At 42.4% G+C, this 24,668-nt stretch overlaps 1 protein-coding gene across 1 annotated transcript in view; it reads right to left on the bottom strand.

Annotated features, from left to right (window-relative positions):
- The window catches only part of LOC5514171, a 36,252-nt gene that overhangs the window by 9,785 nt on the left and 1,799 nt on the right, over nt 1-24,668 (bottom strand). Inside the window, exons 2-10 of the mRNA XM_001634286.3 lie at nt 18,776-19,022; nt 18,335-18,591; nt 11,524-17,950; nt 5,740-11,082; nt 3,896-5,367; nt 2,932-3,439; nt 2,566-2,700; nt 875-1,417; nt 165-351 (exon numbers count right to left, since the gene is read on the bottom strand). Coding sequence (XP_001634336.3) covers nt 165-351; nt 875-1,417; nt 2,566-2,700; nt 2,932-3,439; nt 3,896-5,367; nt 5,740-11,082; nt 11,524-17,950; nt 18,335-18,591; nt 18,776-19,022 — 15,119 coding nt within the window. The remainder of the gene's footprint in view (nt 1-164; nt 352-874; nt 1,418-2,565; nt 2,701-2,931; nt 3,440-3,895; nt 5,368-5,739; nt 11,083-11,523; nt 17,951-18,334; nt 18,592-18,775; nt 19,023-24,668) is intronic.

The following is a 24,668-nucleotide window of genomic DNA, read 5'->3' as shown; positions in this document are numbered from 1 at the left end:
TTTTCTTTGTGTTTTAGGTTATTTGGCCATTAACCGCAAGAAATTGGCACTATATAATTTAGCTATATATGATTATGTCTAGGGTAATTGAACATTACCCTTGGCAAGGCGCCCAAGGCTGCAGACAAATTACCATATCACTTGACCACCACAATGTGACATACCTGGCGTTGAGATGGTCAGAGTCTGAGTACTTTTCTTCTGTCATCCCCAGTCCTACCCAGGCAGAGCGCGCAACAGGGGCACTGAAGTCTATTGTAAATCCATTGGATTGCGCCTCGCTCTGAAGACCTGCCATGTTTGTTGCGCGTACTTTGATAATGTACATCATGCCACTGTCGAGGTCAATTCCTGCAATTCGGACACATTTGACGGGTTTAGCATTTCATCAACATACCTTAATGGTCTGATAAGACCAATATTTGTAGAGGGAAGGTACCTCCTCTCCCTCCACCATATCAATCAATGGCTGTCGTTTGCATGTGCATGCAGATTTCTTGTAAGGAATTTATCGAGTAAGCTGATTTATCAAGTAATTTAAACGATAAAAACGAGTAAAACGATAGTTTATAAACTTTAAAAAATGGTTATGCCCTGAAAACTGACAAAATACTTAATTATCTTATGATTATTTTTTTCAATCTTCTCCACATTGCCACATTGTGGATGAACAAAATAACAGATAATCTATATTAATTAATCAAATCTGATAGATGGATAAAGAAGTAAAATACAAAAGCACTTCTAAAGTCAGGACGCTGCAAATATGGCAGCACATATGGCTGCAATTTTAGTCACGTGGTAGAAGATATAAAAACATGTTACCAGTTTTCGACACCCTACCCCTGCCCCTTGGCTACGACCCTATAGATACCTGTAACACTGAAGTTTGTCGCCAAATTCACGGACATATAGAGCTGTGGACAGTTGAGAATATCTTTTGCCTCGCAGATCGCTACTTCGTATGACTTAATGCCGCTCTCTGCATCCACAAAGCTCTTCCAGTGACCTTCAATATTACTATCACCAAGTACATATTCAACATCACTGTCTTGATTACCGTCCAAGACGACGCCTGTGGTTGGTGGAGTGGTATCTATAGTAACGCCGTCAGATGTTACCCTTGTCTCTTCCCCTGCCCCGTTGGTGGCAATGACTGTGACATAATACCGCTGACCGTTGGCCATTGGCGTGTCAAGAACCTCGTGGACGGCTGTTGCAAAGGTTAGAAGTTTTGTAGATGAGATGACGTCACAGTGACCTGGTAGGCTACCAGCACACCAAGTGACCTTCGTGATGTCGCTTTCAGGGTCTTCAAATGGCTTCCAATTTGCGCTGATCTCACGGTCTGATCGCTGGTAATCGATGTCATCGCCTTCCACGTTGCCGTCATATATAACAGACGAAGACAACGGGGCTGTAGCGTGAGCAAACAGGGTAAGACAGGTATTTAGTATTATCATAAGGGACCTTGGGAGAGAACGACGACGGGGGCAAGAAGACGGGAAAGAGGACTGCATTCGCCCTTAAACACTAACGCGCGCTATAAAAGGGACTTGCCTAAAGCAAGCTGTCACCCGTCATTTGACATCACTGAGTGCAGAGCTCCGTGTGAGAGACCAAAATGCTACAATAAAGTTCTAGAGTGGCCGATAACACACTATAGAAGCAAACATAGCTTTATCAACAGCTGTTTGTTGAAACAGAACGAAAAATAGCGAGGAATAGATAGGTTTGAAGCGATTAATATTTCAAATTTGTTGTTTGTACTCGCGCGCACTATAATGACGCCATTTTAAAAGAGCGCGCGCGCTGTTTTTGAATTTTGTTATTTTATTGCTGTGTTTGATTTCTCAAGTACAATTTTTGCCCTTTTTTGTTTTTTTGTTTTTGTAGAGAATGGACTCCAAACACTTTCCCGAATATTCCTTATAGCTTTTAAACACTCTTTTGTACGTTGTCGTAGCTTTTCGTAAGGCTATATTTTTAGCACGTTTTCTTCCAGCGGTATACAGAGGTCCGACGACTTGCTCGAGAGCTTGCGAAGAAGGGGACGGAGCGATCCCTTTTATAGCGCGGGTTCGTGTTTAAATCCAAACCGAAAGCACAGGCACTGCTCAAACATCTCACCCAAAAGCAAATGAAATAAGACAAAGGACCTTTCAATAGTAATAACATAGATCGGGGAGATGAACGTTCACGTTCTCGGAAAACCGTGCAATTTGGAGTTTACTGGCCTTGGTTTGTTGTAAAACGGCGAATATGTATCTGTCAAAACACTTCTTGAAGTGCGTTCGTTATACGTTTTTGAAATGGTGTGAAATTATATAGCGGACCCAAAATTTATAATTGTTTCCAGGCCAGTTTTATACTTTACGCGTTTTGTATCTATCTATATAAGAGATTGAGTCCGATTTATACTTTACATCTATCTACTTATATTTTCCTTGATTATTGTAAAAGCTTCCATAATATCACAGTCTCAGTATCTTTGTCTTTCACCTCTCTATCTGATCGTGTCTTGTTGCTAACAAAAGCCCTTCCCTGTGTTCAAATGAGCCTTACCTGTATCATCAAACAGGACTCCGTCTGAAGACACTGCTGGACTCCGTAGCCCCGCGCTGTTTTCGGCCTCGACAGAAACGAAGTACTTGGTGTTGTGGCTCAGCGTCAAACCCACGAACGAATAAGACATCACACCTATCACAAACGGATACTCATATGAGAAATGTCACATGTCCTTAACGATAAGGCAATTTTAGTAAAATCTTCATAAAATGGACAACTGTAAGTCTAAATGTTTTTCGTTACTAAACTGTACCCCTCATAGGCCTGTTACATTAGACTTTTGTGACTCTCTTGACTCCTTTGTGACTTTTCGCTGACTCTCCCTTAGATTTATTCTGTAAATTCAAGACCTAGCTCATTTACCTTCAACAGTTGTGTAGTTTGTGACATCACAGGTCTCTTGCCTTGTTCCAAGGCACACATGGTACTTCTCGACCGCGCTCTCCTTGTCCCAGAAGCCGCGCCATTTCACCGACACACCGGAACTCGTGAAACGCCTTGAGGATCGCTCTCGCGGGTCGGACTCGGTCTCAGTGTGCTCAACGTCTCCCATGATTGGCGGAGTCGTGTCCAGAATGAATCCATCGGAGCTTTTTGTCGCTGTTAGTCCAACGTTGTTGGTGATTCGGATAGTTGTGGTATACTTGACACCTTCGACAAATTCGAGATTCGAGACACAGACGAGCGTCCGATTTCCGACATCATTTGACTTGACGAGACAGTCGTTAGGGTTGAGAGTCGAGCAGACGGACAACTCACTTCTAAGAATCCCCGCCTCGTCGTCACCGCTGACCCATGTAGCGCAGTATTCGATAGCTGAGGTCAGATAGTCGGTATCCTCAAGAGTGTCGTTCCTCTGAAGATCTAGCACCTGTCAGAGAAAACACGAAAAAGTTTATTGGCAATATTCAATTGACTAAAAACCTTGACCTGTTTTGTCATTTCGCTTTATGGATAATATATTTCTAAACTGTTCATTCAATCACAAGGTAGGTGGTCTAGAGTTTACAGGCGTTTATATTTATTTTATTGAAAAAAAAAAAAAAAACAGGAGCGCCGCAGGAGGTAGCTTTTGGGAGAAAAAAACTTATCGTCTCTCGTAAATAAGAATGAATGTTACTTCTTTCTCAAGTAAACCAAAATATTGGTTTTTGTGAGCCGCAATTTTGTCATCCTAGCAAAATATGAAGTGAGGGAAATCATCCAATTCCCTCAGTTGATTTAGCAAAGCCAAAGCGAGATTCTTGATTCAATTTAATAAAAAAGGTATAAAACTTTGATTTTGTTGATTATTTTTAGAATTGAGATTTCTTTATGCAATTTTTACCTTTGTTATGACGGGAGGAGTCGTGTCAATTGTAACTCCATCTGAGTGTAAAGACGTTCTCGCCCCAGCCCCATTTACAGCACTGACCGTCACGTACACAGGTATCCCAGAGCTCAGAGGTGGTGATATCTGTATATTTACTGCTGTTCTATCTCGAACCACTCTCTCTCCGATGACGTCACACGAGCCTCGCATGGTGCCAGCGCACCAGATGTACCTGTCGACCCCAGTCTCTGGGTCGGTGAACGCATCCCAGTTCGCCGCAATGAACGAGTCAGAGGCCTGGAAATTAATATCATCAGCAAGCAGCCCGTCCCTCACAATACCCCCCACGGGAGGTGTGGCATCAATGGTGACGCCATTTGACGTAGCAGTCTCGGTGTACCCGGCCTCATTAGTTGCTTGTACTGTGACGTAGTATGTTTTCTTATGAGCAAGACTCAGGCCCGATACTGCAGCTTGAAGTGCTGAGTGGACGGTCCGGAAGGGGGCTATGTTGCACAAGGAAGGCTTGTCTCCGACGCACACCTGATACATGGCAATCCGTGAGGTACTATCAGTAAACGGCTGCCAGTTGGCCGTCATTGTTGACGTGGAGCTCTGTATGGAGATATCTCTACCAATCTTGTCACCATCAAAGACATTACCTGGTATCGGTGGTTGGTCGGCGAGCATGAAAAGGTTTGACGTGGCTTCGCTGTACATGATGACTTTGTTGAAAGCCCGCACTACTAGGATATAGGTAATGCCAGGTTTCAAGTCTAGTCCGTCGTTGTTGAGAGACGTATCTAGCCCTACATTTATAAACGATGTTATGCACTGTTGCGGCGAATTGGCCATGCAAGCAGCGACTTCATAGTGGTGCATGCCGCTTTCTGGATCTTCAAATCCACCCCAGTCTGCCTTCAGAGCCTCGTCCTTCTTAAGGTAAGTCTTAGAGCCTGTGTTACCTACGGTTACACCACCAATTGTAGGCTTGGTGGAGTCAACTAGCAACTCGTTTGAACTGACATTTGTTTTACCTCCAGCACCATTTGAGGCGACAAGCGTTACAAATAGGCTAGAACCCGCAGTGATCGGAACATTAAAGTAATGTTCGAGGGTAACATCGTCTGCAGAGACAGCCGTAAGGTCCACAATATTACATTCTCCGCTGGAATTTCCAACACACCATTCAAGCTTCTCGATACCACTCTCTTTATCCTCAAACTTATCCCAAGTCACCTTGATCTTCCGGTTATCACTTTGAAGAGAAATGTTTTTAGCCATTATTGGCGTATCAAATTTCACATCTCCGGCGATAGGTGAAGTGTCGTCGATGGTGACGCCATCAGAGTATGACGTCGTTTTGAGACCTGCTGAGTTGGTCGCCAGGACCGTGACGAAGTAGCGAGTACCATCCTCGAGAGAGACTACGGCTTTGGCTGATGTTTTGAGCCCAACCGATGTGAGTCCGACGACGTTGCAAACGCCTATAAGAATTAAATTGGAGAACAAAAAAACATAATAAAAGCCTTAGCTTCTGGCAAGGAAATATACATCGTTATCAAACTCGTGTTAAAATTAAATAACTGCAATAATTATTTGGAATTATCATAACACAACGGTTACCATCCCTACTATCCTTGCTATCTCCAATAAATTAACCATCAACGCTATTGTTGTCGTAGTCATCGCTATGATTACCAACACGATAGTCGCTATCTTTATCTATATAGCATTAAGATTCTTTATTGCCTTGATATTTTCTAAGAATATGCACGATATTACTACCACCATTATCGTTGGCTTTCATTGGGATGCTAATGTTACGACTTTACTATATTCAAATACGCGATAATTACCTTGGCCTGTTCCCACGCACCACTGATACTCAAGTATGTCACTCTGAGCGTCTTTAAATCCCCGCCAGTGCGCAGATATCGCCGCACTTGTCATTTGATAATCTTTGTCCTGGTCCTCATTTCCGTCAAGCACTTCGCCTACTTCCGGCGGCGTCAGATCCACTACAACCTCTTGTGACGTAAGAGTCGTCTCCAGTCCCAGCATATTGTACCCGGTAAGGGTGACATAGAAGGATTGTCCTTGAGTGGTTGTAAAATTCAGGTCGTCAAGGTCAACAGAGCGATCCAGGCCGCTAACACGGGTAAACTTCAAGAGGTTGTCTTGCAATGGAAACTCTCCAACACCGATCCTAAAGTAATCCATACCGCTCTCTTCATCCTCCATTGTCCAAGTAATCGTGGGAGCAGCAAGTGACGTCATATACAAAGTCTCTGTACCAACTGTGGGTGCTATTTTGATTGCCCCACCAATTGGTGGACTTCTGTCGACAAGGACGCCATCAGAAGTCGCTCTCACACTTTCACCGCGGGAGTTTTTGGCCTTTACCGTGGCGTAGTAGGTTGTACCGTGGTTAAGTGTCAGGTTGTGGAAACGATGAGCTTTGTTGACGATGCGATCTAGCCTCATGTATGGCCACTTACAAATGTTATACTGCTTAGGTGACGGCTGCGTGACACCAATACACCATTCGTAACTGCTTATTCCATAAACAGGGTCCTTAAAACCGTCCCAGTGCACCCAAAGGGCATGATCATCCAACTGAAAGTCGCTGTCTTTCAGGAGTTTACTAGGTCCGTCCTTTACAATTCCCGCTGAGAATTTACCCAGGATAACGGTTATACCCGGTGAGCAGTCAGTCCTCTCGAGACCGGCACCGTTAGTTGCTCGCACGCAGACGTAGTAAGTGACGTTTCCTGTTACGGTGAAATTAGAAATTATAACACCGCCCACGGAGCCTGCAGGGACTCGTGTGTAGTACCTATTGCTAAGAGATTGAGTTGACAGCATGCTGGTTCCGATCGCCCAGCTATAGCCTGCAATACCACTTTCTTGGTCGATAAATCCTGTCCAAGAAACGGGGAACGAAGTTCTTGGAACGGTGTTCTTGCTTCTGTCGTAATCAAATGGAAGGACATATTGTGCCGTTACGACACCAGCGTTTGGCTTAGTGCGGTCGATCACTACTCCATTGGACACTGCCCGGCTTGTAAGACCAGCGTTATTTGTCGCTTCTAAGGAAAGGAAGTATGTCTTACCGAGTTCAAGTACTACCAGTGAGCTGTTAACAGTGATGGTTCTTGTGGCTGGGGGTAGTGCTTTGAGGCTGGAGACGTCAGTCTGCTGGGGGGTTCTTCCGAGTCCCCATTTGAGTGCCATTACTCCACTCTCGCTATCCTCAAGGCTCCATTGAGCAGTGAGTGATTCCATGGCTGGGCTGAATTTAAGGCGAAGGTTCTTGAATACAGGCGGGGAGCTGTCAACAATGACTGGCTTCGTCCAGAACACTGCTTTTAGGCTAACAGCATTTAGAATCTCGATCCCGATGACATAGGAATGGCCCTCAGTATACTCGGGGATCCACTTGCCGTTCCCGGTAAGAATTGTGTTCCCGGTAGCATTGAAAGTAGACTTCAGCTTGTGGAATGGTAGCACAAAAGTATTATTGGTGGCATCTTTGACAGCAAATCTGAAGCCTTTTATCTGTGATTCATTGTCGTAACAGTCCCATGAGACGACAAGACGAGCAGTTTTAGGCACGTAGCGAATCTCTTTCAATAAGTCCATCCCATTCCAAACGTTTGAGCATGTAGCGGGCGTTATATCTACCACAAATCCATCTGACACTAGCGATGCTGAGAGCCCGACATTGTTAACTCCTGTCACGTTTATAACGTATTTATGGCCAGGAATGAGAGGGGATTGCAGGTGCACGGTCACAGAAGATGACGAGCTGTTGAACGTATATGGGCCTTGCTGGGATTTGGCGACAGCATCTTCAAGCAGCACATGATATTCACGTAAGCCGCTTTCAACATCTTTAAACTTCCATGCTACCACGATATCCCTAGTTGAGGCTTGGTAATCTAGATCATCAATGGAAAGGCCTTTAGGTGGCGTAATGTCATATGTAACACCATCGGACGAAGAGGTGGATTTCAGACCGACCTTGTTGATGCATCTGACAGTCGCAAAATACCGATAGCCTGCGCGAAGATTTGTGGAAAAGGAAAACGTAGTCTCTGAAACTGGCACTTCAGTGAAATTCATGACGTCTGCCTTTCCAGGTTGGAATCCAAATCCGACTTCCACAGACTGGAGCCCAGTCTCCTTATCCTCACAAGTCCATGTGACCTTTAGACCAGCACCACCTGTATAGTCCTCGTCTATTCCTAAGGTTTCACCATCACTTGCTGCCGTTGTGAATACGGGGGGCGTAAAGTCAACAAGTACACCATCTGATGAGACTCCGACACTAGGAATACCAAGATTGTTGTACGCTATCACAGTTGCGTAGTAACGCTGTCCGCTGCTTAACTCTGGAACTTTGAGCTTTGAACTGGCGGCACTTGTCACCTGGCCGACGTCTGTGAATTCCTGGATATCCTCCTTCCCAGGGTATGAACCAAAAGCCAAACTGTACTTCACGATGTCCGTCTCCTTTTCCGTAAAATTTGACCAGGACGCACGTAAAATTGAGCTTTCTATTTGCACTTGGATATCCTTATCTGGTCTTCCATCAGAGACAACGCCTGGGAGAGGCGGGCTGCTATCCACTAATACACCGTCAGAGAAAAACATCGCCTCGTTATTTGCATTATCCACAAACTTCATGCAAGCATAGTACTTAGATCCTGATTGCAGATGCAGTCCAGAGAGGACGTGGTAGTTTCCATTCCCTTGCACATTCTCTAATGGATGTTGATCGCATGTTTTAGCATTAGGCATACTTGAAAGTCCAAGCGAAATATTCTGCACGCCCGAGAAGTCAGTTAGCCCCAACCAGTGTGCTCGGAAAAGGGAAGTATAACTTTGGTACTGAGAGTCTGTCATTCCCCATCCATCCATCACAAGCACGTTCTTTGGAGGTTCGAAGTCTGCGATTAAAGGTTCGGATGATTTGCTACCTATCAAACCAGCCTTGTTGACTGCCTGGACTGTGATGTAATACTTGCGTCCGTTCTCCAGAGCCGATTCAGCATCTGATATCCAGCTTGCAACTATATATGACTGCGCGTAGGGCAAATTTACCGTTTGTGGTCCAAGTACGTCGTCAGCGCCACTGTAACTCCCGACGGATACTTTATAGGAAGCTACTTTAGAGAGATCGTCCTCAATCTCAAAGTACGCCGAGAATGTGATCTTGTTCTTGTTGACATATCTTTCGGGTCGACCTGCAGAACCATGTTGCACTAGGTTGATAACGGGAGGAGTGCTGTCTACGATAAGAGTGTTGGAAAGGCCTGACGCTGTCATCCCGGCCTTATCCGTGGCTTGCACGACAACGGAGAACACACCGTCTTCCAAATCAATGGATCTCCCGCTCGCTCGTACTTTGCCAACTTCCTTAAAACCTGTAAGCATCTGCGAACTACCGACGGTACTTACAGAGAGACCAAATGTGCTGATTCCAGTATGAACATCATAGAAACTATCGTTTGCGCATTTCGCTTTACTCTGCGCCCCCAAATCCTTCTCATCGGCGACACACCAGTTCCATCGGGCCCATACTGATTTCTTGATCCACTGGAATTTATTTGGGGTTGTGACGGCACCAGGATGGGGCGACACGAAGTCGACTATTGCTCCGTTACTGCTGGCGTTCACACACATTCCGACACCGTTACAGCCAACTACAGTAACATAGTAAATTTGACCACTTTCAAGTAAAAGACCAGTGAGGGTACCATGGGTAGATGCTCCCATGGAAGTGAAGGGCATTGTGTCTATTAGCCCTGGAGCAGTACCAACTCCCATATGGTACTCATGTATGGAGCTCTCGGGGTCTACAAAGGCCTGCTTCCAATAGGCGCTATAGGAAAAGCGCTCTTTGGTGTAGTTTTGGTCTTTTCCAGAAAGTCCGTCCTTGATGAACTGTGCCGCTACAGATGGTGGAGTAGTATCGATGAGAATTCCATCTGTTGTAAGAGTTTGGCAAAGCCCTGCACCGTTCACGACCTTTACAGTGACGTGGTATCTGACGCCAGGCTCGGCAGTAATGTTAGTCACGCGTGCATATCTTTTTCCGTCGGGGAGTACAGCAGAATACGTTAAACTCTGATCCTTGAAGCTCCTGATATCATCGCCGCCTGGATATGTTCCCACCGCAATTTCCTGACTTGCAATTCCACTTTCTTTGTCTGTGCATGACCACTTCGCTTGTATATTCTCTAGCTTTCTTACAAAGTCCACATCAACATTTGTCTTCTCGTCTTGAACGTCAATGATTTCCTGGCAGTTTGGTGGAGATTGATCAGCCTTGAAACCGTCTGATTCAGTAACAGCTGTAAGACCAGCGGCGTTCGTTCCTTTCAGGACAATCTTGTACGGTGTGCCAGGAGCTAGGCTTAGTCCCTCCATTAAAGGTGTTCTTTGAGACAGAAGTATGTTGGTAAAAGATGTGAGATCTGTTCCGGTATCGACGTCGACTACCTTCCACTCGTACTTCACAATGGGACTCTCTGGGTCTTTGAATGGCTCGTACTTCGCACGAACTCTCTTCAAGGAAGGCAAATAGTCCGCATCCTGATCATCAGCACCATCGTAAAGATATCCAGGTACAGGCGGGGTTTTATCTACCGTTACTCCATCGCTACACATCAACGTCTTCAGCCCAATCTTATTCATAGCGTAGACTCTTGTATAATACTTGTGGCCATGTGTCAGGGATAATCCTGAAGTCTGTATGGATAGCGATTCACCCATCGACGTCATCGGGTAGATATCAGCCTCACTCGCATCAAGAGTGCATTTACTTCCGCTTGATATTCCCCACTTGACGTCAACTACGTCATTCTTATTTCTCCATACAAAGTTCGTACCAAGCATATCATCGCTAGATTGGAAGTCTACGTCTTTTCCGAGGTCAGTGCCATCGTTTACCGCCCTGATTTGAGGACCCTGTCTGTTGGCTTTGAATGGCGTACACATTGCCAAACGACTGTCCAATCCCGCACCGTTAGTAGCCACTACGCTGATGAATACGTCTCTACCGTGCATTATGGGCAAGTTACGGACAACCTTGCTCGAGGCTAAGCCGACGTTTTCACCAAAATCGTCACCGGACCCGCGGATGGATCCAATCATGACACGATAAAACTGTATCCTTGTATCTTCCGTAAAACCTGAGAGGAACAAAAGGATTAAGTTTCTCAATAAAGCAAGATTGATTGCCGTCTTATTCGAATTTAAAAGAAATATCTAATACAACAGTTCAACAGAGTCTAATACAACAGCTCCAGGGATCTCGATGAATATGAATAGACTCTCTTATTTAAAGAAATGCGGCTTACATTGTGACAGATGCTATCAAATTACTGGCGACAAATAGGTATGCAAAGCATAATAGATTTAATCAAGCTTCCCCAGGAGCAATTTTAGGTAAAACGTTTTTAAGCGTTTTAAAAAGGGTTAAAAAAACATTTATTTACATCTTTATATGGCTTCACAGGAAAGATCATGTATATGGATGTTACTAAAAAGTATTCTTTTTTCATCCATAGAAATCTAATTTATCTGTTATTTTTACAAAACACACGCCATAGTTTTCGTAGCCATTAACTCACCTTGCCATTGAACAAAGTACTTTTTATCCCCTGCCTGTCTTGCTACGCAAGATCCTGTTGTGGGGGGTGTTTTGTCGATATTTTTGTGGCAGTTCGTGAAGAGAGTTTTCTCGATCATTCTAGCAGACCACCACCACTCCTTGAAGGTTTTCTTGCTGCACCATTCGATCTTGATTCTGCACCACCAGCGCTTACATCTGATTCGAATGCACAGTAGCAGACGGTACCACAGCCATACACGGATCTTCAAAGGTGTCATGCGCAGTTTAAGAGAGATACAAGCTTGCAAGGGCCATTTGTCAATACGGACTTCCAGCTCTGGGAGAAGGTAGGATTCCAGGATGATCGCTTCGATGGATATACCAGCTTGTACAATAAACACTATTGCACTTGCACTTGCATGTGCGCTTATCCATGCTCCCGGGATTAGACCAGCCTTGAATACCTTATCTCTCATGCAGAGCTCTCCGTAATAATCCACAAAGTAGTAACCGCCAGCGCCACCTTCAAATACGACTATGATGATGAAGACAGGTATGTACTGCGTGTATGAATAAAATTCATGGTAGCCCCGAATGGCATTTCCACGGAACACCTTCAAACATGCAGGAGGGTTTCCGTGTTGAAGAGATCTCCGGCTTCGGCTGTGAATCTTTTCAAGCTCCTGAGAATATATATCCGATTCTAGTAATTGTTGCTCTACGCTGCGTTTTCTTAGCGCTCCACAAATCATGTTACCATATGGGAACAGACGCCGTGGCTCTATGATGTAGTCGAACCATACTTTGAAGTAAAGGCAATTTTCTTGGATACCAAAGGTCATTTTTAAAACAGGTGTTTTAATTCGGAAGTATCTGTCTTCGAAGTCACCTGCTATTCTCTCAATCGCGTCCTGCTCACTGAATGTCCCACTTGAGAACGTCAACACAAGGCGATCTGATGTCACTTTCTGAACTGATTCCAAGCCGGTTGGAGTTCGTACAACCCTTGATATAGTCCCCTCTGATACCTCGTCACCCGCGCTAATGTCATGGAATTCAAGCTTACATTGGTAGTCCAAGCATCGCGCCACTACAACATACTCCGTGTCAAATTGGTGCACAAGTGCCATACCCTGGGCGCTCGGACCAATCACGATGGTGCGGTCAGGAGCAAGATTGCCAAAAAGATCTCCATTTGCTGACAGCTTGTATCCGTATGCCTTTCCTGCGGGGGCCACGGTCACCCAAAGCATGTTAGTAGGCTCATCATAAGATACCGAGGATGCTGTACCTTCTACAGTTTTCCCACTAGACACACCTGCCCATATCGGTCCCGACGACCCTCCTAGGACACCACTACTGACTCGATACACTGTCCGGCTATTTTTGTCACTGATCCACACAAACTCTCTCGCGATAGCGACTCCGCTGATTTTGGCAGTAAATGGTGATCCTTGACTTCCAAGCTGGATAATCTTTTTGACAGTCTGTCTTCCTGTGTCGGTGACGACTAGGAGGGAAGCTCGGCCTTCGTTAGCAGAGACTCCATACATTCCAAGAAGCATCTCGGAATCCGAAATCTGTGCGATGCCCTCGACTTTATAATCGTCAAAGAGTCCTGGTATTAGCCACTTTCCTGTATCTCTAACAGAAGACAGATCATCAAGGTGTGGGTACTTCCATGTAAAGATGGTATCAAGGTACAACTTGGAGGAACGCCTCAAAGGTCTTAGGCAGACAGCCTCGGAACAGTACGGGTAATGGCTCCAAGGTTTATACTCATTCATATTGAGACCTTTCTGTCGAAGCTGTATCTTGTTCAGGAAACTTGTTACTTTATTGAGGAAGTCATCTACCTTGTTTTTTACGTCTGTCACCTTACCTACGTACTTTGTCATATGTGGTTCGATTATGTTACTTAGCTCTCCAGTTTCCGTAAGAAGGTCAACAATCGGGCTATTGATCTTTGAAGTCACATCTTGTATGTTTTCCGCATAGCTAGACGCTCCTTTCACAACAGTGTTCAGAGCCTGGATAACGGTGTTAATATCTTTTGTTTTCTTCCACAAGTCATAAGACAACTGGAGCTTTCTACGCACTTCCTGAATAGACTTCGTGTGTTGCAAGATCGCATCATCGTAAACAGTTCGCATGGCTTTAAAAGTATTCTCCAGTATTTCTTCCATCTTTTTCTTCGTCTCCTTGGCTCTTTTTATTATATCTATGATGCGCTTAAGCTTGTTTTTCTCCTTGTTGAAAGGAGGAGTAAAAGGGAGTCCGGTTGGTACTGTTGGTATTCCCGGCAATGTTGGAGCTGTCGGTAGGGTTGTTGGTATATCCACTTCTTCCACTTCCCGCCCCGTCACCTTTCGCAAAACATCCTTAACCTTCTTGATGTCATCTCGGATATCAAAGTCCTTAATCTGTTGCGTCAAATTCTTTACCGTATCCACTACAGCGGTAATATTATCAGCTCCTGCTTTGCATGTTGCTAACATATCGGTGTATCCACTCGCTTCCTGGAACTTTTCTTTCAAGACTTCTACTTTATCCTTGATAACATTTACTTGGTCAATGAAAGCCTTTGGGATACACGCAGCACCTTTGATACACTTTTGAATCTTCAAGCTCTTCCAGGTTTCAGGGATCATATCAAACAAGACTTTGATCTCTTTGCGCATGTCTTTGTACTGTGCAATAGCATATTTACCAACAACGCCCGCCTTTTTGACACAAGGTTTCACACTTTCTAAGAATATTTTCTTGGCTTCACCACAGTCTGGTAGGTTCTTGATGGTGGCTAGAATAGGCGAGAGATTGTTACTGAATGGCTTAAGGTTTATAAGGACGTCCATCACGGTATCAACCATTGTAGAGATATCTCGCAACTCCTCTTGAACTTCAGTGATCGGTTCTTTGATTTGACGGAATTTTGAAACTGCTTTGTTGATCAGTTTATCTGCTTCTTTAGTAAAGAAACCGTTGACTTCTTCCGCGATGTCGTATCCTCCAATCTTATCAAGAGTATCACTAGCCAAGATCTTGAATTCGTTACAGAGCTGGCGCACACGCGTGTCGTAGTCGATGCCAAACTGTTTGCGTATATAGAGTTTCTTTATCTCATTCTTGAAGTTCTGTGCACGGTCCGCAAAGTTAATGATATCATCTGCCGTTTTGCGTGCGCGATTGGCGTGTTGTGGGATATTATCTAAGTTCAAAAGTATGTCATTCACTTTAACCGCGACCTTTTTCACATCTCCAAGAAAGCCTTTCTCCGTATTCAATATCGACATCAGGTCAGCAATAATGCGAGATATTTTAGAAAGCTTCCCAACTCGCCTCGAGAGGGTATCAGTGTACCATTTCTCCACTTTATCTATAGCTACCTTAAGCTCCTGACCGAATTTCTTTACTTTAACTGCCACTGGACCAATGAACTGTCCAAGTTCACCGAGTGCAACTTTCGAAATGTTCTGAACTTCGTCAATGATATCAGCGGAGAAGTCAGCGGTTCTGTCGCAAACACCAGACACTTTGGAAGCAGTGCCATTTGCAAAGTCCACGACATCGTCAGCAAGGTCTTGTATCGCCTTCAAACTTCGACTGAGGTCACCAAGCGAATCAGATACAAATCCTCTAGTAGCAACAGTAAAATTCTTCTCTATTTCATCAATCAGTGAATCAACCGTGATGGTAAAGTTCATAATTTCATCAAGTGCATTTTGTACATCCCCTTTTACAGTCTTCATGATAGCAATGCTTTGACTTTCCATGTTTTCTCCAAAGTCTTTGAAGTCACTGGAGCTGTTTAAGGCAAACTTGTAAACAGCACATACTTTTTTTACGCTTTCCTCTGCAAATTCCTTAGTGGCTGGCCCAAGCTCTTTGAAGAAGTCAGTGATGTCACTAATCGCAGTGATGTTTGGCAGCCTAGAGTCGAATAGATCAAGTATTTTTTCAATGAAATCCTGTAAAATATCGGCAGGGTTGCGCCCGATCGCGGTACTGTTACTGCCCCCGAATAGTTCTTGGAATATCTTCTTTAGATCAAGCTCTTTTCCTGGCATAATTTTCTCAAAAAACTTTTCCAAATCGAAGGAGGGCAATTTGAATTGCTTGAAAAAGTCGACAAGCTTTCCCATAACGTTAAGAAATTTAAGGAAGCCAGGAGACTTCAGGTTGAGTTTGAACTTCAGGTTAATGCGCCAGTCAAAGCTAAGTCCAAAATTGAATCTACCAGGAGAACTTTTAGGAAAGCGGCCTTCAAGCTCAGGTAAGCTTAAACGTGGGAATCGAATGTTTCTCAGTGCATCAAAGATAGATGACATATCCAAGAAATTATTCCCAAAGTTGACAATCCTGATACAGATCGACGTAAACTTATCAATAGCAAATGAGAATCGAATGGCGAAACGGAACGGCAGCTGAATCCGGAAGCCACCTGGAACCGAGAAACCAAGGGATTTGAAGTAATCGGCGATTTTGCTATCTTGTAGGCTGACAGAGACCGACTTCAGCCATCGCAGCAGATCTTTGATTTGGAAATTTGGCGGGAGATTGTGTGGAAGGTGAACACTTATCCGGTTGACGATATCTAAAATCCTGTCAAGCGCTCCCAAAACCTTCCTAAATATCTCATCCACAATTGTCAGCTTTGAAAGGGAGATTTGAATCTTCTTGATTTTCCCAAGCAGCCATTTCCAGTTTTTCAGCCTATTGACAATGTCTTTAGCAAACTTTAGGATCTTGTTTATCAAGTTTATAGGGCGTAGAGGTTTCACTAGATTCTCAACGAACTTGATTAGCTTGTTTACGAAGTCCACGAACTTGTCAATGTACAAAGGCACATAGCCCTTGATCTTGAACTGGAATTTCTGTACGTATTTGATTATTATACTGGTGATGCTGTCGACACCTGCCAGAATATCATCTCCGGCATCAGCAATTGCGTGTATCAGGTCTTTGGGAATATCATTCTTGAAGCTCGCTGACGCTTTGAAAGCCGCTTTACCTTTAACGACGTCGAAGCTGAACTTTAAAATGTGAGCAGTGATCTTGGCATAGTTATCAATGTTCACCTCAAACCTTCCCCCAAAGATTCCAATACTAAGGTAGACTTGATTCAGAAACTGTATCTGTGATTCTGCGCCAAGCCACTTTCCTCCAAAGGTCTGTACCCAGCGTTTGCGCGGCCCGAGTCTGAACTCCCGTGGGCGAAGTGCGGGGAATAGCGCTCGTTTTTGTCTTCTAATTAGACTTCGTCTACGTCGCATATGCTTTGCATGTGGGTGGTCGCCATGATTTTCAAGGAACTCGTTCACAATAGAGTCCAGCGAATCGTCTTCGTTGGCGTGCCATAGCGCATGTTCGATACCTTTCAGTAATCGTGAGGACAAGTTCTGGTGACGTTCTACAAAAACTTCAAAAACTGCTGCCTTGACGTCAGTGTGCTCGTCTGAGAACAGAGTGCTAAAGAGGTGCTCATCTGTGTGTTTTTCTGGAAGCTTGCGCATGGCGGAAACTACCGCTGATCGAATGCCCGAGCTATCGTGATTAATATGACGTAAGATAACGTCAAGTCCAGAGAGATGTCCCAAGTTCCCAAACGCCCAGATATGCCTCCGCAAACAGTGCTCATGCTCTGGGCTATCGGGGTGATGAACGGTGGTCTTGTTTTGATAGCTGTTATGTATGAGCTCAGCCACGTTATCTGAAAGCGTCGTATTGTACCCTGAGTTATGCGCGCGCTTCACAAGTCCCGCTAGTACTAACATAGGCATAGCTGCGTGCTCATGAGGGTTATCGTCGCGTGCGGCATCTTTGAGAAGCGCATCGAACAAGGTCTTGTGCAGAGGCCCTTGCGGGAGAAAGAATATTCCCTCAAGTAACGCCTCGTACTCCTCGTCAGTCAACGGCCTTGGATAGTTAGACATCAGAGCATGCGCAAGCGTCTCTTGCGCCTCCAGTTTGCCATGCGCTGCAAGAGCACTCGTTAACACAGCCCATGTTGTTGTATTCTGGTGCTCCCGTTCCAGAACAAGTCTTCTGATCTTTTGGAACGCTTTATCGTCGTACTTGACAAGCTTATGGATCTCTCTTGCGCACAAACCGACTTCTCTATCTTCTACAGATTTGTCGGAGAAGCAGCGTATAAGCTCATAGAACGGCCTGAACTTGATCTTCTCTCCACCAACAGTATCTGTTTTGACTTTGTGGACATCGGCAAATACCAGGTTATCGCGGTGCAATCCGCGCATGTCGCATCGGTGGCGTTCCGCTGCTCGCCTTGCACGGTGTTTGTTTTTCTTCTTCTTGCAGGATACAAGGGTTAGCTTGCTGTATCCGCTGGTAGACATCTCGATGTCCTGGTGCTGGTATGAGTCGATGTTATCCACTCGTGGGTTACCTTTGGCCGGTCTCACTACGCCCTTATGTGTACGGTGGACCTGACGTTAAAAGGAAAATCACAAATACTGTAATAGTAGCCATATAGCGAGTATGTAGTTCGGTAAAACAACACACATAAGACCAATCGTTCTATAAGATGGTGCAAACGGTAACTTTCTTGGGCGGCAGAGGATTCCAAAACGCTATTTAAATGATTACCTTTCGCCACATTTCTGAACAACAAGCTGCATCAAACAACTTTGAAATGTCAATGAATTATTTATCTAGTAAAATAGCAAGTGTGACACGTTAGAGCACTGTGAAGAACATATGTTAAAGTTCAAAAAATAATTTGTGTCGACACTTTGCAAAGCATCAAACACTGCGCCTTGGGTAACTAAAAGTGTGGTTGCAAGGAAATGAATATCACAGTCAGCTATTACCTTTTTGATCCGACCATCCTGCACGTGTACGATTCCCTCGTGCCGGAACTGCACTTTGTGCTCACCGCTGACTGGAGTGCCGTCTGCAAACTGCACGTAGTCATGGTTACTCCACTCCCTCTTGAGAGTGGCGTCAGTATCATTGGCTGAGAGAGTTGTGTAAGTTGCATGGTAAACACCGGAATCGTCGTGCTCCTGGACTCGGGATTGTGGGATGGAAACACTCTTCAGGTCGACTTGGAAGGAGCCTGCTATACCTGTAATCATGCAGAAAAGTCCCGTAAAAGTTGGCCAATGTTTGCAGTACTTTTGAATTTTCCGTTGATCATGTGTACTGCAATAGTATCAGTATTATTAAATTAAAATAACAGGTTTTTATAAAGATCTAAAATTGTGTCTTATTTGTTAGTGAAGCCGCACCTTAGACACCATTCCCTTTACCTTTCTTTAGTCCAAGTGCTTGCGGATCGTCGTCTTTCGGAAAAATTGCGTCAACTACAGAGCCGTGGTCGTACTGCCGGAAGTAAAACGGTTTTATTAACTTCCGTTCCAGCTCCTCGTTAACTGGGTGTGTGACAATACGGCCAAATGAGCGTACGCGCCGAATCCGTGGTTCCCGTACATCCAGTCGCAGAGAATGCACAGAGCCGTTCACGCCCTCTTCGCGTGACACGGGAGTCAGGTCAATCTGAAATGGACAAGATATTGTCTTAGAATTTATTAGCCACCGCACACTAAAAAAAGGAAATTCTGAAATGAAAGCTTCTATGTCGGCAAGAAGAAGAATTTCAAGAAAACAGGAGAATCGCAAATTTATATTCATATTATCCAATATACCATAATATATACGGTTCCTATGGTTCATACGGTGTTGCCATAGCAACACAATATGACGTCATTATGTAATCATAATCATGTATCATCATCAGTTTGTAAAAAAAATGTCTTTATGACGTCACTTAGGTGAGCAGAAACGGCCAATATTTCTGTTTTTTTAGATATGTATTTCTGTATGTCTTTTTTCGATAATCTTATTATCTTGCAGTTGACATATATTATTAGTAATACTGTTTCTATGACAACAATATATGACATCCGTGACGTCATTGATTGGCATGGTACCTTTAATATAACATAAGTTTGCGAATGAACTCTTAATTAAAGTAATAATTTAAATATCTTTTCCAAAAATGTTTTTTTTCTGCTTTCTATTTACAATGGAGGAATATAAAAAGCATTTTGCCAAACTTAGATATTAGTTTAAATTTTTTACGATTTTTTTAGTTAATTATGTGACATCAGCATCCGCCATCTTGGAACCGCCATCTTGGATTTAATGAAAATTATTTATTTTAATCAATAAAAACTGGGTGGCAAAATCTAAAGCTTTTTGACAATAGGTAATCTTTGTTTCAAGTTATATTAATGATCTCAGGTGGATATGAATTTTGTTTTTGCTATTTTGACAAGCACTATTTCGAGAAGGTAAAACATTGACAAAAAACACCACCCTCTCACCCCTAAAATAGAGATGTAAATTTTTATTGTTTTTTTTTTTCAAAATTTGGTATAAAACGTTTATATGACATGGATTCACGTTGAGCACGTCGTATTAATAGTTGATCTTAACGACTTGAAGCGTTTTGCCTAATTTTCATTAAGCCTCAAAAGCCCACCCCCCCCCCCCCCCCCCCCCCCGGTCTAAATAGGGTTAAATGAATGGCCGTATGTTTAATTTATATTTTTCTGAAGTTTGAACAAATATTTTGGGATCCATGGGTCCTTTCGGTCGTAAAATTGCCATTTGTCAATCGCCATTTGCACTGACAACGTTTTTTGCTTTGCTTTTGTCAAACTGAATTCTCCATCAAATATCGCAATTCCTTTTGATTGGATCACTCTCTGTGGAAATTGCAGCGTGTTTCGTGCAGATAGTTCAAAAGTGTGTGCTAAATCGTCTAAATCGTCCATAAAGACAAATACAACGCAATCCACATTGAAAATTTTGCAGACAAAAGAGACAGTGGCTGTTACCATCTCTTGACCAAGGTTCTTAAACTCAAAGTTCTTTGTGCGAAACCCCCAAAACTACATCGTCATTAAAATCAAACGAGCACAAAACAAAAATTACTCGTTGATAATCGATTATATGTTAGGGTAATTCTGGCATGAGGTAAAATGAAAAATTGCGAAACTTTTAAATTTTTATTTACAAGCTAAAGAAACAGATACGCAATAAATCATCCCTTGACGCGAGAAGCCAGTGCGTCAACGTCATGGCCCGTCTGTCTCGAGGTTAATACTAGAGACCCCGCTTCAGCAAAATAAACATCCGATCGCATGTTTATGCGCAGAGGCATGTATCACTTCTTGAAAAACAGTGTCAACATCAGCCAGCACCGCCTCTCTCGTTTGAACACAAGTAAAAGGCAATGCATCGGGCAGAGCAGCCATTGTTTCCTGGATATTACAAATGGCGCCTAAGTCTCATAAAAACATCCATGGTTGAAATGTGATTAACTTTAATGAATGCTTAGGATTCGAGCTCCTGTAGGTCGTGAAACATTAGACTAGGTATCAATCTTTCTGATGATGCAAATGCAAGCGCAGCGTTGAAGCTGTAAAATGACAAACAAAAGTTGTAAAATCCGTTTCTCAAAATCTTGCTAAGATTTGGATTTAAAACGACAATGTCCCGCTCTTTTTATTGTGTAACGAAATAAGCAAATTTTTACTAAACAAAGAGTCAGATAATCAATCTAAGGCAAACCCAAATTGCTTCTCCTCCCCAACCAATCCAAAGCAAGCAGAAGCCATCGCATAGCAGAAGCCATCTCAAATAGCAAGTCTAATATTACTGATGATTTATGGCTCATTGACATGGCATTACTACATGACATAACTAAATGTCTTATGCTCTGCTAACAATTAGGTATATTGGTTAATTTGCTTTCTCGGAAAAAAAAAATAGTCAAGTTTCTAAATGACGAACAGAATAGAAAAGGACTTCTAAGGAAATGGCTATCAGACAAATGTCGACAGCCTGAACTCGGAGTAACTCCTCTCCGATTCCCTATTTATATTTGAAATATTTAATAGCTGCTCCAAATTTTTTTTTTTTGTAAAGTGCATTTCGTTGCCATTTTCGGTTTATTTTTTGGTTTATTCCTCTAAATTGCATTGGGCGCCCAATAGTAAATAACGGGAACCAAAGTACTATTTGTCTACAGGAATTTCATGACGTTGCAGAAATAAGTGAGAGAAAAAAGTCATTTGTTGTATCGCCTCTTTATTGTAATGCGGAAGAAACGCTAAGAGAAATAGCTTCTTGTGGAAATATTTCTTTTCTTTGCCTGTAACAGTGATGCAGCACAAAAAGTATAAAATTTGGATGTAGTTTTTAACATTCTGACTAGAACTAAAAACCAGGGCCGGGTTCCTAGAAAGCAGGTTAACGCTGACCCAGACATAAATAAGGTTGTTATCCAATCAAATGTCTTGATAACCATATTTATCCGTGGATAAGCGCTAATCCGGCCATGGTATATATATTTTAGGTCCTCTTGGCGCTGATTTGAGTACCGCCAACCTTAACAGTTCAGCGTATACTATATGTTATCAACCTCTTTGACAAATGAACGGATCAAATTCTAATAATAATGATAGTGCTCTATTTTTGACGCAAGGGGTCACGTGCAAGGGCCCTGAAAGAATAAAGGGATCAAAGTGAATCGCGCGAAGGGGCAAACATGGCAGAATACTCTAAGATCCTAATCACTAGCCGTGAATAAGATGATATTCAACTAGTATACAAAAAATGACGGCACAAAATAAAAGAGCATCAATAATTACGGTAGCAGCTACGGTTTGGTATCACGGTTGATATATTTTGCAGTTGAGCCCAGGGTGCGAGCGTGGGTGTCAGTGTTGAAGCTTTTATAACCTTTCGCTTATACCAATCTAGCTAAAATAGGCACAGATAAGCTATCAAATTCAGAAAAGAGAACTGAATTTGATTGAAATTTGAATTTTTCACAGAGCTTATCAGTATCGTTTTCTATTTGCAGACAAAACTAGAAAAGCATAAGCTAGATCACTCTGGTATGTAGCCAAATCCGACAATATTCGTCCCGTGTAGATACTGCAAAGTCATAAAAAAATCCCTCTTTGTTCTTTCGGGGGTGGTCACATTTTAGGTCACATTGTAGGAATTATACACCTATTCCAATTAAGGTTGACTATAAGAAATTGAAAATAATGAATGCCAAACACAATTGGTAAGAAATAACAAGTCTTGTCTGTTAATAACGTTCAGTTGCAGCAAGGAATGGTAAATATTACACTTATTAGTAATTATAAAGTGTAAATATTACACTTATTAGTAATTATAAAGTGTAAATATTACACTTATTAGTAATTATAAAGTGTAAATATTACACTTATTAGTAATTATAAAGTGTAAATATTACACTTATTAGTAATTATAAAGTGTAAATAATACACTTCCCTGGTTGTAGCGAGGTCCTTGTAATGAATAAACGCATTTTTAATTAAAAAAATTATTTCATTTTCGGCCATTTCCTTATAGTGTAAATTAATTGAAATAGGTGTATGCGAACAAAGAAACTGTCGTTTTGTTGTAAGTTTTAAAAACTGCCCGCACATGGGAATGTATATGTATATGAGCAGATGAAAATATCGACCGAATCTATTAATTCTGCAAACTTATATGGACTTACTAACGAATGAAAATGAAGTGTTTACCAGGTTTTGGAAGCCAAGCACATTCCTTTAGAATGGGAAAAAAATATATCTGAAAATAGACCAGGTAAAAGGTATCACTCTTTCATCATCAAATTGTATTTTTTACTTTAATATTAGGTTGATTACAACGAATTATTATTTTTCAAACTTATAAGGAAAGGACCAGAAGAACAAACGCACCCAACGTCCATTTTCAGTCAAATATCTGTTCTGAAGCAAGGTCACCTACGGATTTAGGGGTCGGCCTAGAAATGTCTACTTTTTTCGAAATTTGTATTTCTATATCACCTATGTTTCTCGGGAAGAGAGCTGGATCACCTATATTTTTCGGAGTTGCTTTTGTTACCACCATCACCATTTTCGTGAGATTTTTACGTCCGACATGCTTTAAAAAAAGGAACCCTAGTATTTTCGGGAGCAAGTATACAAGAGACATAGAAATCTCGCTTAAAGATCTTAGAATCGCTAGGAGTTTCGGATGCCTCGGGATGAGTAACTAGATTTTTCGGATGGCTGTAATTTCGCCTAGCAAATCCGAACAGATAAAAAATATCTAGGAAAGCTTTATACTGTATAAAAATGACTGCAAACGAATAAAAACGGTATCTTAACTACTCATTTCAGGCCAATTGTGATATTTTAGTCGTTGGTTGCCCTTGAAAGGTGTCCCCAATATTTTCTTAATGTTTCTGCATTCACGCCCCTCAATATTTCGAGGCCTCTTACAGCTCTATAATGTTTGATTTACTACACATCATTTTGTCAGGATTGATAAGTTGCTTTATCGAAAAATGTTTACAAAAAAAAAAAAATGTTTAAGTTTACCTTGTAAAGACTACGTTCTAAAACAAAGATCAGGCCCGTTTTTTAATATATTTCTTCGCGGTTTTGATATGGTTATCAGGCAATAGCTTTCGTCCGCTAAATAAGCAGTATAGATATCAACTTGTTAACAAAAATACACGAGAAAGTGAAAAACATAACATAATTATTTCCACCTTTTTTGCCAAAACTGAAAAAATAACAAATTACGCTTGCTTTCGTTTGTGCTTTTGTAAATGATAAACAGTAACCATTGCATTGTTTTGGCCCCCAATACTCTTATAACACAAAATGGAGAAAGTTGGCTGCGGATAAAACGTTCAAAACAATCTGAAGAGAGCTTTTGGTAAGATGTTTCACTTCAAATTGCGTCTAGACTTGATCACTGAACAACAACAAAAAGGCGAAGGCTTAGTTAATTGTAGAACTTAGGAATGCTTCAATCAAGCTTATATCTAACGTAAGAAGTGTTTACTTGCCTAAAATGCGTGCGTCAACCAAATATACAGGAGTAAACATTTACACGAATAACAAAAGTAGGTGAAAAATTTGTGTAATTTTTTTCATACCTAGTTTGCGTCATTTGTTTAAAAACAAAAAAACAAAAATAAGATGCGTAGGTAAAGTAAATACAAGTTTATATTTTGTTAAGAGGCGTTACTTTAAATATCGCCTTTCTTTCAAAATCGGCGAAAATCGTTAAAGCTACATTAAGTCCATAAATGCAAGTATCTATTAGGTTAAGCGC

This window comes from Nematostella vectensis, chromosome 5, assembly GCF_932526225.1.
Source record: "Nematostella vectensis chromosome 5, jaNemVect1.1, whole genome shotgun sequence".
Classification (NCBI taxonomy): domain Eukaryota; kingdom Metazoa; phylum Cnidaria; class Anthozoa; order Actiniaria; family Edwardsiidae; genus Nematostella; species Nematostella vectensis.
Note: the sequence above shows the minus strand (reverse complement) of the source record. Positions and strands in the feature narration are given on the sequence as shown.